Source organism: Aquarana catesbeiana, linkage group LG01 (assembly GCF_042186555.1).
Source record: "Aquarana catesbeiana isolate 2022-GZ linkage group LG01, ASM4218655v1, whole genome shotgun sequence".
Taxonomy (NCBI): domain Eukaryota; kingdom Metazoa; phylum Chordata; class Amphibia; order Anura; family Ranidae; genus Aquarana; species Aquarana catesbeiana.
Genome location: NC_133324.1, coordinates 239,894,656 through 239,909,442, shown reverse-complemented (window position 1 = coordinate 239,909,442; position 14,787 = coordinate 239,894,656). Strand labels below are relative to the sequence as shown.

The following is a 14,787-nucleotide window of genomic DNA, read 5'->3' as shown; positions in this document are numbered from 1 at the left end:
TTATTTATTTCAGGTACTTATATAGCGCCGTCAATTTACGCAGCGCTTTACATATATATTGTACATTCACATCAGTCCCTACACCCTCAAGGAGCTTACAATCTAAGGTCCCTAACTCACATTCATACATACTAGGGACAATTTAGACAGGATCAGATTAACCTACCAGCATGTCTTTGGAGTGTGGGAGAAAACCGGAGTACTCGGAGGAAACCCACGCAGGCACAGGGAGAACATGCAAACTCCAGGCAGGTAGTGTCGTGGTTGGGATTCGAACCAGCGACCCTTCTTACTGCTAGGCGAAAGTGCTACCCACTACACCACTGCGCCGCCCTTGATATGACTAAATGTAGAACCTCTTACGGTTTTTAACCACCTAAGCCCCAGACCATTTGGCTGCCCAAAGACCAGAGCACTTTTGCAAATCGGCAATGCGTCGCTTTAACTGACAATTGCGCGGTCGTGCGACGTGGCTCCCAAACAAAATTGACGTCCTTTTTTCCCCACAAATAGAGCTTTCTTTTGGTGGTATTTGATCACCTCTGCGGTTTTTATTTTTTGCACTATAAACAAAAAAATAGCGACAATTTTGAAAAAACGCACTATTTTTTACTTTTTGCTATAATAAATATCCCCCCAAAAATATATAAAAAAACTGTTTTTTTCCTCAGTTTAGGCCGATACGTATTCTTCTACATATTTTTGGTAAAAAAAATCGCAATAAGTGTTTATTGATCGGTTTGCGCAAAAGTTATAGCGTCCACAAAATAGGGGATAGTTTTATGGCATTTTTATTAATATTTTTTTTTTACTAGTAATGGCAGCAATCAGTGATTTTTATCGTGACTGCGGCATTATGGCGGACAGATCGGACACTTTTGGCGCGATTTTGGGACCATTCACATTTATACAGAGATCAGTGCGATTAAAAATGCATTGATTACTGTGTAAATGTGACTGGCAGTGAAGGGGTTAACCACTAGGGTGCAGTGAAGGGGTTAAGTGTGTCCTAGGGAGTGATTCTAACTGTGGGGGGGGGGCATGGCTATGTGTGACATGACACTGATCACAGCTCCCAATTACAGGGAGCTGTGATCAGTGTCCTGTCACTAGGCAGAACGGGGAAATGCTTGTTTACACAAGCATTTCCCCATTCTTCCTCTCCGTGAGACGATCGCGGGTATCCCTGCAGACACCGGGTCAGCGGGACCCGCAATCACACTCATGGAGGGCACGCCCGCAAACTGCTTCTCAAAGGGCAACGTACAGGTACGTTAATATGCCTGTACGTGCCCTTCTGCCGACGTATATCGGCGTGAGTCGGTGAGCAAGCGGTTAAGTTGGCAAACAAAGGCCTCACTGAAAAGCGATTACAGTAGTATTAAACCTTCAACATTTTTTATTTAACGCTGAGTTCTACCCAAAAGTGGAACTTCCCCTTATATGCTTCTCCCCCCCCCCACCCTCTAGTGCCACATTTGGCACCTTTCAGGGGGGACCAGCAGCCCAATCTCCTGGAAGTCCCCCCCTCCTCCTTCCCCCGCTGCCAGGCCAATTAGAGAGCGCTTTGCGCATGCGCAGTAGGCATGCGCCCAAAGGCTTCACTGCCTGGTTCCCTTAACAGGAATGGCGGCGGCAGTACCCGGGATGGGATGCCGACATCATGGGCTCCCTAAACAGGTAAGTGCCCTAATATTAAAAGTCAGCAGCTACAGTATTTGTAGCTGCTGACTTTTATGTTTTTTTCACCCAGGCCAGGAAGCTTCACCCCCGTTCATGACCAGGCCATTTTTAACGATACGCACGGCGTTACTTTAACTGACAATTGTGCGGTCCTGCGATGCTGTACCCAAATAAAATGTATATCCATTTTTTCCCACAAATAGAGCTTTCTTTTGGTGGTATGTGATCACCTCTGCGGTTTTTATTGTTTGCGCTATAAACAAAAAAGAGCGACAAATTTGAGAAAAAAAACAATACTTTTTACTTTCTGCTATAAAACATACCAATACAAAAATGTAAAAAAATCTACTTTCTTCATTAATGTAGGCCAATATGTATTCTGCTACATATTTTTTGGTAAAAAAAATCCCAATAAGCTTATTTTGATACTGGAATATTTAATTATTTCATTTTATATACCAGTAATGGGAGGGATCAGCGAATTATATATATTTTATATATATATATATTATAGCAGGACTGCAATATTGCAGTGGACAAAGGGACACCTAACTGACACTTTTTGGGAACATTAATACAGTGATTAGTGCTACAAATATGGATTGTCACTGTACTAATGACACTGGCTGGGAAGGGGTTAAACATCAGGGGTGATCAAAGGGTTATTTTTTTACTAAGGGAAGTGATGGATTTTATTCCCTGCTTTGCAGGGACACACACCTTATCCCTTCCCCCCTGCCAGAACAAAGCTCTGCCTTGTTTACATACATAGGCAGATCCCTGTTCTGTGTCTCTGCCTGACGATCGTCAGGTGTCAGCGGACATTCAGTAATCACAGCAGAAACGGACTGCCGGCAGCGCGCGCCCCCTAGGCGGATGCGCAGAATCACATATGTGTATGGGATTCTGCATAGGAGGGCCATCCTGTAGTATATCTGCTATGGGGCGGTCCTTAAGTGGTTAATACATCGAGCACAAGAAGATAAACTTTCCTCAACAAACTATTTGTTAAAATTCTTACCTCAGCCCCTGCAGTTTTATAACACCGCCAGCTCCTGCTCTCTAAGCGCTTCTTCGCTGAACTTCCAGTATTCACACAAAAAATTTAAGTAGAATTGCTGCCTAACACTTACTATGTTTAAAATGTCCCCCTCCCCCACCTGTGCTGTCTAACATGTGTATACTTACCTATTTTCAGCTTTCTCTGGTCACGTTATCTACAGCCAGGGTGAGGAGGATGTGCCAACAGCAGCTGGGACATGGGAGCCTATGGATGACAATACAGCTCCCTCCTCTCCTTTGCACAGGGGAACACATAAAAACAACAAAAAGGGCGCAAACACCTAGTGCATTACCTCCAACAATTTATTAAAGAATAGAAAATTAAGTTATATTCACTAGACATGTGCACTGACAAAAAATGTATTAGTTTCCGTTTCATTCTCTTTTTGCTATTTTCGAAAATTCGGAATATCAGAAATTTGGAAAATATCGAAAATTCGGATTTTCAAATTTCCGAGTTTCGAATTTTCGGATTTTCGAATATTCACATTTTCGATTTTCAAATTTTCGATTTTTAAATTTCCGAATTTTTGAATTTACAAATTTTTGAATTTTCGAATTCCGAATTTTCGAACTTCGGAAATTCAAAAATTCGGAAATTCAAAAATGTAAAATCCAAAAATTCAAAAGTCTGAAAAAAAGGAATAAAATCAGTAATAACTAACTATTAAATTATAGGTATTGGAATTTCCTTTCAAATTTGGCTGTTTGTGAACGTAACGAATACAAATTTATCTGAGGTTATGAATTATCCGAAATAACGAATGCCGCATCTAGTCAAATGGAATGGAACAAATTAATATTATAAATAATAATAAAAGGTTTCATTATTATTGTTATTTATTATTATTAGAGCGTTACGTTCTATGCGTTTAGATACAGCATTCGTTATTTCAGAAAATTTGTAACTTTGGATAAATTCATACTCGTTACGTTCATTTACCGCTTCCTGACTGCCTCACGCAGATATACGTCGGCAGAAGGGCACGTACAGGCAGAATCACTTACCTGTACGTTGCCCTTTAAGAGGCAGCTTGCGGGCGCGCGTGCACCGTCAGCGCTGCGCACGCCGGGAGCTCCGTGAGCGTGGTCGCGGGTCCCGCGGACTCGATGTCCGCGGGGATACCCGCGATCGTCTCACAGAGAGGAAGAACGGGAAATGCCAATGTAAAGAAGCATTTCCCTGTTCTGCCTAGTGACACTGTCACTGATCACCGCTCCCTGTAATCAGGAACGGTGATCAGTGTCATGTCACACATAGCCCATCCCCACCACAGTTAGAATCCCTCCCTAGGACACACTTAACCCCTACAGCGCCACCTAGTGGTTAACCCCTTCACTGCCAGTCACATTTACACAGTAATCAATGCAATTTTAATTGCACCGATCGCTGTATAAATGTGAATGGTCCCAAAATCGCGCCTAAAGTGTCCGATCTGTCCGCCATAATGTCGCAGTCATGATAAAAATCGCTGATCGCCACCATTACTAATAAAAAAAAAAATAATTAATAAAAATACCATAAAACTATCCCTTATTTTGTAAACGCTATAACTTTTGCGCAAACCAATCAATAAACGCTTATTGCGTTTTTTTTTTTTTTTTTACCAAAAATATGTAGAATACGTATCGGCCTAAACTGAGAAAAAAAATCGTTTTTTTTTCAAAATTGTCGCTATTTTTTTGTTTATAGCGCAAAAAATAAAAACCACAGAGGTGATCAAGTACCACCAAAAGAAAGCTCTATTTGTGGGAAAAAAAGGACATCAATTTTGTTTGGGAACCACGTCGCACAACCATGCAATTGTCAGTTAAAGCGTCGCAGGGCCGAATCGCAAAAAGTGCTCTGGTCTTTGGCCAGCCAAATGGTCCGGGGCTTAAGTGGTTAGCAGCCAAATTTGAAAGGAAATTCCAATACCTATGATTTAATAGTTATTATTAGTTATTTATTATTTCGGGTTTCTATTCTTTTGAATTTTCAGATTTTCATTCTTATTTTCCGATTTTCAAATTTCCAAATTTTTGAATTTCCAAATTTCCTCATTTTGAATTTTTGAATTTCAGAAATTTCAAATTTTCGAATTTCAGAAATTTCCAATTTCGGAATTTCCAATTTCCAAAATTCAGAATTTTCGAAATTTCGAATTTTCGGAAATTTCAAAATTCGGAAATTCTAAAATTTGGAATTTCGGAATTAACGAATTTGTCAAAATTTGTTAAAAAACGAATTCGGCACTAAACGAATTGCACATGTCTAATATTCACAAATCAATGTGGTATATGTGAAAAGCAGAGTCCAAAAGCCCTATCTCCACCTGCATGGAATGTTGCAGATGGCGACAGCTGATGCGTTTCGGGGGACAGGCCCCCTTTTATTCTTTAATAAATTGTTGGGGGTAATGCATTAGGCATTTGTTCCCTTTTTGTTTTTGTTGTTTGAATAGTATCCGGTTCCCGACCGGCTCACGCAGATACAGTGCAGCAGAATGGCTCTCCTGGGCAAAATCCCATATATATACACAGAGGCACACGCGCGCGCCAGCTGCACGCACGATCACGTGCACGAGAGCCAGCATAGGGATTTGTGTGTGCAAACACACAAATCCCTGTGCTGTCAGAGGAGAGGAGACAGATCGTGTGTTCCTACAGAGTAGGGACAGCAATCTGTCATCTCTCCTAGTTAGTCCCATCCCCACACAGTTAGAACACAGTGAGAGAACACACAGTTAACTCCTTGATCGCCCCCTAGTGTTAACCCCTTCCCTGATAGTGACATTTATACAGTAATCAGTGCATATTTATAGCACTGATCGCTCTATAAATGTCAGTGGTCCGAAAAATGTGTCAAAAGTGTCCGATCTGCCAACCGCAATGTCGCAATACTGCTAAAAATCGCAGATCACCACCATTACTAGTAAAAAAAATAATAATAATAATAAAAACGCTATAAAAATGCCATAAATCTTTCCCATAGCTTGTAGACCCTATAACTTTTGTGCAAAGCAATCAATATACACTTATTGATTTTTTTTACCAAAAATATGTAGAAGAATACATATTGGCCTAAACTGATGAAGAAATTTGTATTTTATAAAAAATTTGGGGGATATTTATTATAACAAAAAGTAAAAAATATTGTTTTTTTTCAAAATTGTCGCTCTTTTTTTGTTTATAGCACATAAAATAAAAACTACAGAAGTGATCAAATACCACCAAAAGAAAGCTCTATTTGTGGGAAAAAAATACGCAAATTTCATTTGGGTACAGCATTGCATGACCGCGCAATTGTCAGTTAAAGAGACGCAGTGCCAATTTGTAAAAAGTGCTCTGGTCAGGAAGGGGGTAAAATCTTCCGGTGCTTCTCATAAAATTAGAATATCATCAAAAAGTAAATTTATTTCAGTAATTCAATTCAAAAAGTGAAACTCATATATTTTATATAAATGTGTTACACACAGTGATATATTTCAAACATTTTTCTTTAATTTTGATGATTATGGCTTACAGCTAGTGAAAACCCAAAATTCAGTATCTCAGAAAATTACAGTCAGGAAGCGGTAGAATATTACATAAGACCAATGTTTGGAAATTTTATGAAGACGTATTTAATATGTATTGTCATAGTGTCTCCCAGTGTTAGTTCTCCCGCAACTCGCTCTAAAGAGCTGACTGGGGCAGACTGACGCTGGTTGAGATCCGTTTAGTAGTGAAAAACTCCTTGGGAATTGTGACAGACCTAGCCGGGACAGAGCCTTTTGGAGGGGACTGAATGCCAGACTCTTGCCAACCAATTATGGGCCCTGGCATTTGGGGGAATGGTGCTCTTTGTGAGCTGTATGCCTGGGGACCCTTGAGGTGGCATTACTTTAGATTCAGATCCATGTCCCCTAAGACACACAGACTCTGGGGACCCTGGATATGCCATTGTGATAGGAGTCACGAAGAGGGGCACAAGGTGAATGAGAACCCCACTATGATCTGTGCTAGTCAGACTCAATGCTGTATATATGTATATATAATGTGTGCTGTCTCATTGTGTTGTGTACTATTTGCTGTGCTAGTTTGGGGTGGGGCTGTATTCCAATGTTCTATTGTGTCTCTCTGCCTTGGATATCACAGGATGTGCATCTCTATGGAGGGAGGGGGGATTCCTCCAACAGCTCTCCCTGCTGATAAGACTGTGTTCTGATGAGACGTTAAACTCACCTGACCTGTGTGTCCATTGTCATTGGACAGTTTAACCCGCCCTGTTTTCCAAGGGTGGGGGGGGAAGTGTTTTGAAGTGGGATCTGTATAACATGTTTTTGAATAAAGATTCATTCCTGCTTGAACCCCAAGACAAAGCATCTTGTCTCGTATTTGGGGGAGAATTATTTGTATGGGTTCCTTGTTCGGCTGATTGAAGTGCTCGATAGCTGCCTTTGTGTTTGGGTATGGAATGTCCTAAACGACTTTTACCCCTTTCATACTCAGGGTGTCGTTACAGGGATGTAGAGAAGTGTTTGCAGAGTGGGGATATGTCCACCAGCGAAGGGCCCCTGTGCGATGTACACAACGATCTTCTGGGGGGATGTGTTCGCTCTGCAAAGACATTATCGGTTTAGCGGATGTATGCTCGTGTCACCCCTGTGTGACTGATCAACACATTTGGGGGGGCGTAGTGTGCACCCACACAGGACAGTAGTATAATCCGGGTATGCTTTGTTCTCTGAACAACGCAGAATAAGGATTCACACCAAACGGTAAAAACGGGAGTCTTTGGGTGCGTTATGGTCAGAGACAGCGTTCATGAATTCAAGCCATGCGACTTCCTTTGTCTAGGTATTTTAGATTACAGAGACAGGGGGCGGGAAATTGTACACGCTGCCTCCCACCCAGACACACCCATAAGACTCCCCTAGTGATTGTTCATTGGTTGTTGTATAACCCCTCCTGTTTGAAGGCATGCCTGTGCTTGATTGGTCGATTGTGAAACCATGAGGCTCTATTTGTTATAAGAATAAAATTTGCTCGGAGGTTCAGGGCAGTTGGTTTGACGATGGAGCCAACAACATCAGAAAGGTGACTATGTCTGTTTATTTGGGAAATGCAGGAGACACGGGTTGTTTAAAGATGCATTATACTGACAGGATGGTGGTTTATCCATGACACCAATAAAAAAAAGGATTTTTAATACAGAAATGTTGGCTTACTAAAAAGTATGTCCATGTACAGTATAGTATTCACTATACCAATACTTGGTCGGGGATCCTTTTGCATGAATTACTGCAACAATTAAAGCAACCTGGGCTTCCATAACACCTCAGCAGTGCCACAGGCTGATCGCCTCCATGCCACGCCGCATTGATGCAGTAATTCACGCAAAAGGAGCCCCGAGTTAGTATTGAGTGCATACTATACTGTACATGGAGATACTTTTCAGTAAATAAAGTTAAAGGAATACTGCGCTGTGAACCTGCAACCTAGCAGCCAGCACAGCTTGTAGACAAAAAGGAAACACTGTGAATAAATGCAGCGCTAAGGTTGTAAAAAAGCAAATTTGCATAAATTATATAAATGTGACTTAAACATAAATATATCAAATAAACAGAGATTCATACATGGTGAAATGTGACTCAACTAAAGAAAAAGTGAAATTTCTGAAAAAATACAGGTATGGTGAAGAATGTGCTAGTATGGTGACTTTACCTTAAATCAGGTGAGAGATAGAAATTAGGGTGTTAATATTAAACAGAAACACATCAAATAAACAAGGATTAACACAAAACGAATGTGAGTCCAAACTCAGAAAAAATTAGAATAATTTCTGAAAAATGTGCTAGTATAATAATGTGCTAGTATAATAATGTGCTAGTATAACAACTGCACAATAAACAAAGTCCAAAAAACGAAAATGGTGATTTATAAAGTCCAAAAAAATCCAATTAGATGTGCAGTCCCGTTAAAAAAAAAAAATAAAAAAAAAATGCTGGTATAATGAAAAATGTGCTAGTATGGTGACTATACCATACATAAGGTGAGAGATAGTAATTAGGGTGTTAATATTGAACAGAAACACATCAAATAAACAAGGATTAACACATAATGAATGTGAGTTCAAACTCAGAAAAAATTACAATAATTCATGTGCTAGTATAATAATGTGCTAGTATAACTGCACAATAAACAAAGTTCAAAAAACAGAAATGGTGAATAGTAAAGTCCAAAGAAATCCAATTAGATGTGCAGTCCTGTTAGACATATGGGGGATTCCAATCACCGGTATGAACTGTGAAGGAAAAAACGAAAGTACCACCATCATAAACAGGGGGAGGCTTACCAGATCTTATTGACTTGGCGGGGCTTACACCACCCAATTCTGCAGAGCTTATTAGGTTGAACACATCTGTTGGAAACAACTGGTTCTACAGATGTGTTCAACATCTAAGCCCCGCCAAGTCAATAAGATCTGGTAAGCCTCCCCCTGTTTATGATGGTGGTACTTTCGTTTTTTCCTTCACAGTTCATACCGGTGATTGGAATCCCCCATATGTCTAACAGGACTGCACATCTAATTGGATTTCTTTGGACTTTACTATTCACCATTTCTGTTTTTTGAACTTTGTTTATTGTGCAGTTATACTAGCACATTATTATACTAGCACATGAATTATTGTAATTTTTTCTGAGTTTGAACTCACATTCATTATGTGTTAATCCTTGTTTATTTGATGTGTTTCTGTTTAATATTAACACCCTAATTTCTATCTCTCACCTGATTTATGGTAAAGTCACCATACTAGCACATTTTTCACCATACCTGTATTTTTTCAGAAATTTCACTTTTTCTTTGGTTGATTCACATTTCACCATGTATGAATCTCTGTTAATTGATATATTTATGTTTAAGTCACATTTATATAACTTATGCAAATTTGCTTTTTTGAAACCTTAGCGGTGCACTTATTTATTCACGATACTTTTCAGTAAGCCAACATTTTCTATTAAAAATCCTTTTTTTATTGGTCTTATGTAATATTCAAATCTTCTGAGATACTGAATTTTGGGTTTTCACTAGCTGTAAGCCATAATCATCAAAATGAAAGAAAGAAATGTTTGAAATATATCAGTCTGTGTGTAACACATCTATATAAAATTGATGAATTTCACTTTTTGAATTGAATTACTAAATATAAATTAAACTTTGATGATATTTTAATTTTATGAGATGCACCTGTATGTATGTGTTGTATAGTATAGTATATACAGTATTGCTGCCACACATCTCATGGCTCCTGTTTAGCATTGCCTTGCCCTGCGAAAGGATTGATCAATGTCCCCTTGTATCTCTTTTGCTGCTGTGCAAAGTATCCGCTATGAGTAAATAATTAAAATACATTTAACACATTAAAGTTTAGCATCAGTGCTGCTCTTTGCACAGTGAATGATGGGTGCTGTGGTGATGCCCCCTCAGGAGGTAGGCCCATGACATTCTGCAGAAACTTCCAAAAGACTGGGGAGATCTTGTGGCAAAAAGAGAGTATCTTAACATGCAAATACAGGGTGAGAGGGAGAAATCCATTTATAATAAATACATATTTAAACAAATTAGTAAATAAAGAAAATGTAAAGGATATTGCACGTACTTTGATCATGACAAGCAGTCTGATTTGCAGTAGACCCCTATCTAATTTTGTAGGTAATTTGCTTAATAAATGTTCCTCATGGTGGTTACTGGTGCTTTTGAAGTGTGAGAAAAGGCACATTTTGCTTGTCACATTATGAGAGGTCTGGACCCAATACTTTTTTTTTTAGGTTGTTTTATTGTGTTATATTTTAACATCCCATCTTGTTTCTTTGATGTTAGTTTTTGGAAAAGCACTTCACTCACTTTCACGAGTTGGCGATGAACTGTGGTTTGACCCACTGGAGAACGGTGTAAGTTTTACTACAGCTTTCTTTTGCATTTTTTAATCAGATATGTTTAGATTTAGATTCAGATTCATGCATGTAGAGTATAGACTAATCTTTTTCTGTTCATTAGAGGGCATGCCTGGTGAGTAAATGCAAGTCAATGGTCTTTATATTTACATTATGATGAATCAGCAGTAATACCCCATGTATAGTGTTATCAAACTGAAGGTGTTACCTTCTGTAATACTATTATCTGCTTTTGGGATTCTCAGGAATTTCTATGTAATTTACACAGATGATGATGTACGCAGCAGTGGCCATGAGTGCCAATGGAGGAGAGCAAATTGCACACAATAGTGTGATACAGCAAAAGTCTGCACCACTTATTCTAAGCAGATGCTGTTATCAGTGTTGTTAATTTGGTGTGATCAGTTCTCTGTTCTGACGTGTCTATGACAGGCAACACAGAGAACATGAAATTTGGAGCTGTATCTTGCTCTGATCTCTTATGCCGCGTACACACGGTCGGACTTTTCGTCTACAAAAGTCCGACAGCCTGTCCGACAGACTTCCGGCGGACTTCCGGCGGACTTTCGGCGGACTTGCAGTAGACTTTCTAACGAACGGACTTGCCTACACACGACCACACAAAAGTCCGACGGATTCGTACGTGATGACGTACACCGGACTAAAATAAGGAAGTTCATAGCCAGTAGCCAATAGCTGCCCTAGCATGGGTTTTTGTCCGTCGGACTAGCACACAGACGAGCGGATTTCGGGGTCCGTCGTAGTTACGACGTAAAGATTTGAAGCATGTTTCAAATCTAAAGTCCGTCGGATTTGAGGCTGAAAAAGTCTGCTGAAAGTCCGGAGAAGCCCACACACGATCGGATTACCAGCCAGCTTTAGTCCGTCGGCGTCCGTTGGACTTTTGTAGATGAAAAGTCCGACCGTGTGTACGCGGCATTAGCTCAGAGTGGATGGAGGAGGATTGTTACCCTGCATGCTCTGCTCATGTAGTGAAATCTCTGTGCAAGCAAAGAGAGGGACGTGAATTGTCTGCTGGCAGCCTACATTTGGTATGACAAGGTCATACCTGGCAGGAATCTGCGGCAGTTTTCTACATTCCCTCTGTTGATTAGGGGTAGACCTGTGCTAAGTTTTATTTCACTCTAAAATACATACTTGCACAGGTTGTGCAGATTGACCTAAAATAGCGAGTTTCCTGCATTATTATAATGGAACAGGAAGCTTAGTTAATTTCTCCCGAAAATTGTGGTATTCCTCCAGTTGTAGCCACATGACCATAGTAGTATCCAGGAGTAGTATTGGGCAGTTCGTAACGGTGTGAATAAAAGACCAGCTGTTAAAGGGGTTGTAAACCCTCGTATTTTTTAACCTTAATGCATCCTATGCATTAAGGTGAAAAAACTTTTGACACAGAGCAACCCCCCAGCCCCCTTGTTTTAATCACATGAGCCCATTCGTTCCCATGGCAGAAAACGCACTCTACTTCTCTGCCCGTTGTCTCAACTCTTGATTGGATAGATTGATAGCAGCGCAGCCATTGGCTCCCGCTAATGTCAATCAAATCCAATGCTGCTGGTGCCGGGGGGCGGGGCCGAGTCTTGCTTTCTGTGTGAATACATGCAGAAGCAGGACTCGGGAGCGTGCCCGCATGGGTGTCCACCAAATAGAGCGCTTCTCCAACGTGGACACCCAATGCGGGGAGGAGCTACCAGCACCGCCGGGGGTCCCCAGAAGAGGTGGATCGGGGCCACTCTGTGCAAAACGAACTACACAGTGGAGGTAAGTATGACATGTTTGTTATTTTAAAAAAAAATGAGGGTTTACAACACCTTTAAGTACAAACTTAAAATTAATCTGTAGCCAGGCTACGGACAATACAGTATTTACAATTTCTTAACAGGCAGTAAAGTATATTTAAAGCAAGGTCTCACTGACCTCTTTAGTTGCAGGCACTGTGGAGAAATTTTTAAAAGTGAATTCCATGTATAGATATTTTATACATACTGTAGTTACGTTACATTGATCCAGCTTTGAAAGAGGGAAAAAAACACTTTATTTATGGGTTGCTTTAATATAATGGAGGTTACTGTGCTGTAAAAATGTAAAGGGGCCCTAAGGCATTTTAAAAAGCCAGTCTAGCAAGAATGATATTTCAGTTTTGGATGGATTATAGTCAGAATTGTATTGTGATAGGATAATCACTTATTTATTGGCTTACTATAAATTTTAAAATGCTCTGGACATTTTTTTAATGAAAATGCAGCAGTAAATTCTAAAGGGTTAGCCTCCCTCTCTCTCTTCCTTTCATTTCTCTCTCCCTCCCCATACTTTTTTCCATCTCTTTTTCTCCCAATCCCCTCTTCCTTTGTGCCTCCTTCCCACTGACTCCAGCAATGCTGGAGTACTTTTTTTCTCTGCGACTGTTAGACTAATATCTTAGTGAGGTATGCTACTGTGGGTGCTGTTCTAGTAAACTCTTGATTGTTGTGATGCATTTAGCACGCCTCAATTGTTCAATTGAATCTACATGCGCCACTATTCATTTTTTTGCAGCATCCAATTGCAGGCTCCCTAACTCCTTATGCCATGTACACACAAACGGAATGTCTGACAGAAAAAGTCAGACGGGAGCTTTTCATCGTATATTCCAAGCGTGTGTATGCCCCATCGGGAAAACCGCTCATCTGTATGCTGTTCTGACGTACCAAAAACTACGCACGCTCTGAAGCAAGTACGAGACGGAAGCTATTGGCTACTGGCTATTGAACTTCCGTTTTCTAGTCCCGTCGTACGTGTTGTACGTCACCGCGTTCTGGATGATCGGAATTTGGTGTGACCGTGTGTATGCAAGACAGCTTGAGTGGAATTCCGTCGGAACTCTGTCGGAAAAACCTTCAGAGTTTATTCCGACGGGAAAACTGGTCGTGTGTACAGGGCATTAAAGTTCCAAGGTATGATTACCTGTGCCACAAAGATATAATAAAAATAGCAGACTAGACCTCAGTTCTCTTAAGTGAGTTTAAAGTACTCAAATAACCATTTAGTCATACTTAATTTTTGTTAATTTTTGAGGAGCAGGGAAATTTCCATTCACTTTCTGTCCCAGAGACACAACAGGAAATGAGTGGTAATCTATTTATAGTGAGGGGAAATCCGTCTTAGGGCTCATTCACATGAACGACCAGGGAGCAGTAAAACCAGGTTGCTGAACCATTTGTTTAAGGCCCCCCTAAACACTGTCATGCACACACTCATTGTGGTGTTGTGGAGCTGTATTTAGTGGGTTAAATCAGACAGTAGTGAGGAGACGACATGTAGACGATGAAAAATACAGGACAAAGCACCTTTCTAATTACTATTTTTTCCTTACAACAAACCAGTGCCTGAAATGTCTTTGTATGCCATTCTGATCTTCTCACAGGGCTGGTGCAAAGAATCTTTGACACCCTAGGCGAAACCTCATTTTGCCGCCCCCTTGGCTCTGCCCCTGACTCCACCCCCTTTGCCCTGCCCATGAATTCCCCACCTTTTTAATGACTGCTACCATTTTGGGGGTGGAGTCAGTCACCATGGGCACTGAGTGCCACCTATAAGTCTCCATCAGTGCCACCCAGGGCCGCCATCAGGGGGGTGCAGCCAACACACTTGTAAGGGGCCCAAGCGTCCCAAGGGGCCCGCCCGCACCCCCACAGCAGCTTAATTAATGAAACTGTTAGTCTTAGCACAGCAGGCAGCCCAGGCCTAAAGCGGTGTAAGGGGCCCCAAAATTACTGATGGCTGCCCTGGTGCCACCTATCAGTGCCGCCTCATCAGTGCCCATCCGTGGGGAACCCCTCATAATGGGCACAGCAATTGTACATAAATAAATAAACAGTGAACGTTCAAAAATTCCTAAACACAAAATACATGTGTACATGTAAAAAACTTAATAGTGAGTGATAAGAAACAAAGTTATAAAGTTATTAAAAAAAAAAAAAAATGAATGACAAATAAATGAAAAAAAGTCCATTGAAGTAATAAAATGAATAAAAAGGAAAAATCCGTTAAGGTGCAAAGTTTCAAGGGTTATCCACCTTCACCATACAGGATAGTAGAGGGGGGAAGGAAAGGATCCCAATC

The 14,787-nt window shown here is 40.6% G+C and overlaps 1 protein-coding gene across 1 annotated transcript in view; it reads left to right on the top strand.

Annotated features, from left to right (window-relative positions):
- RAD9B (RAD9 checkpoint clamp component B) overlaps nt 1-14,787 on the top strand; it is a 96,359-nt gene that overhangs the window by 569 nt on the left and 81,003 nt on the right. Inside the window, exon 2 of the mRNA XM_073626373.1 lies at nt 10,592-10,662. Coding sequence (XP_073482474.1) covers nt 10,592-10,662 — 71 coding nt within the window. The remainder of the gene's footprint in view (nt 1-10,591; nt 10,663-14,787) is intronic.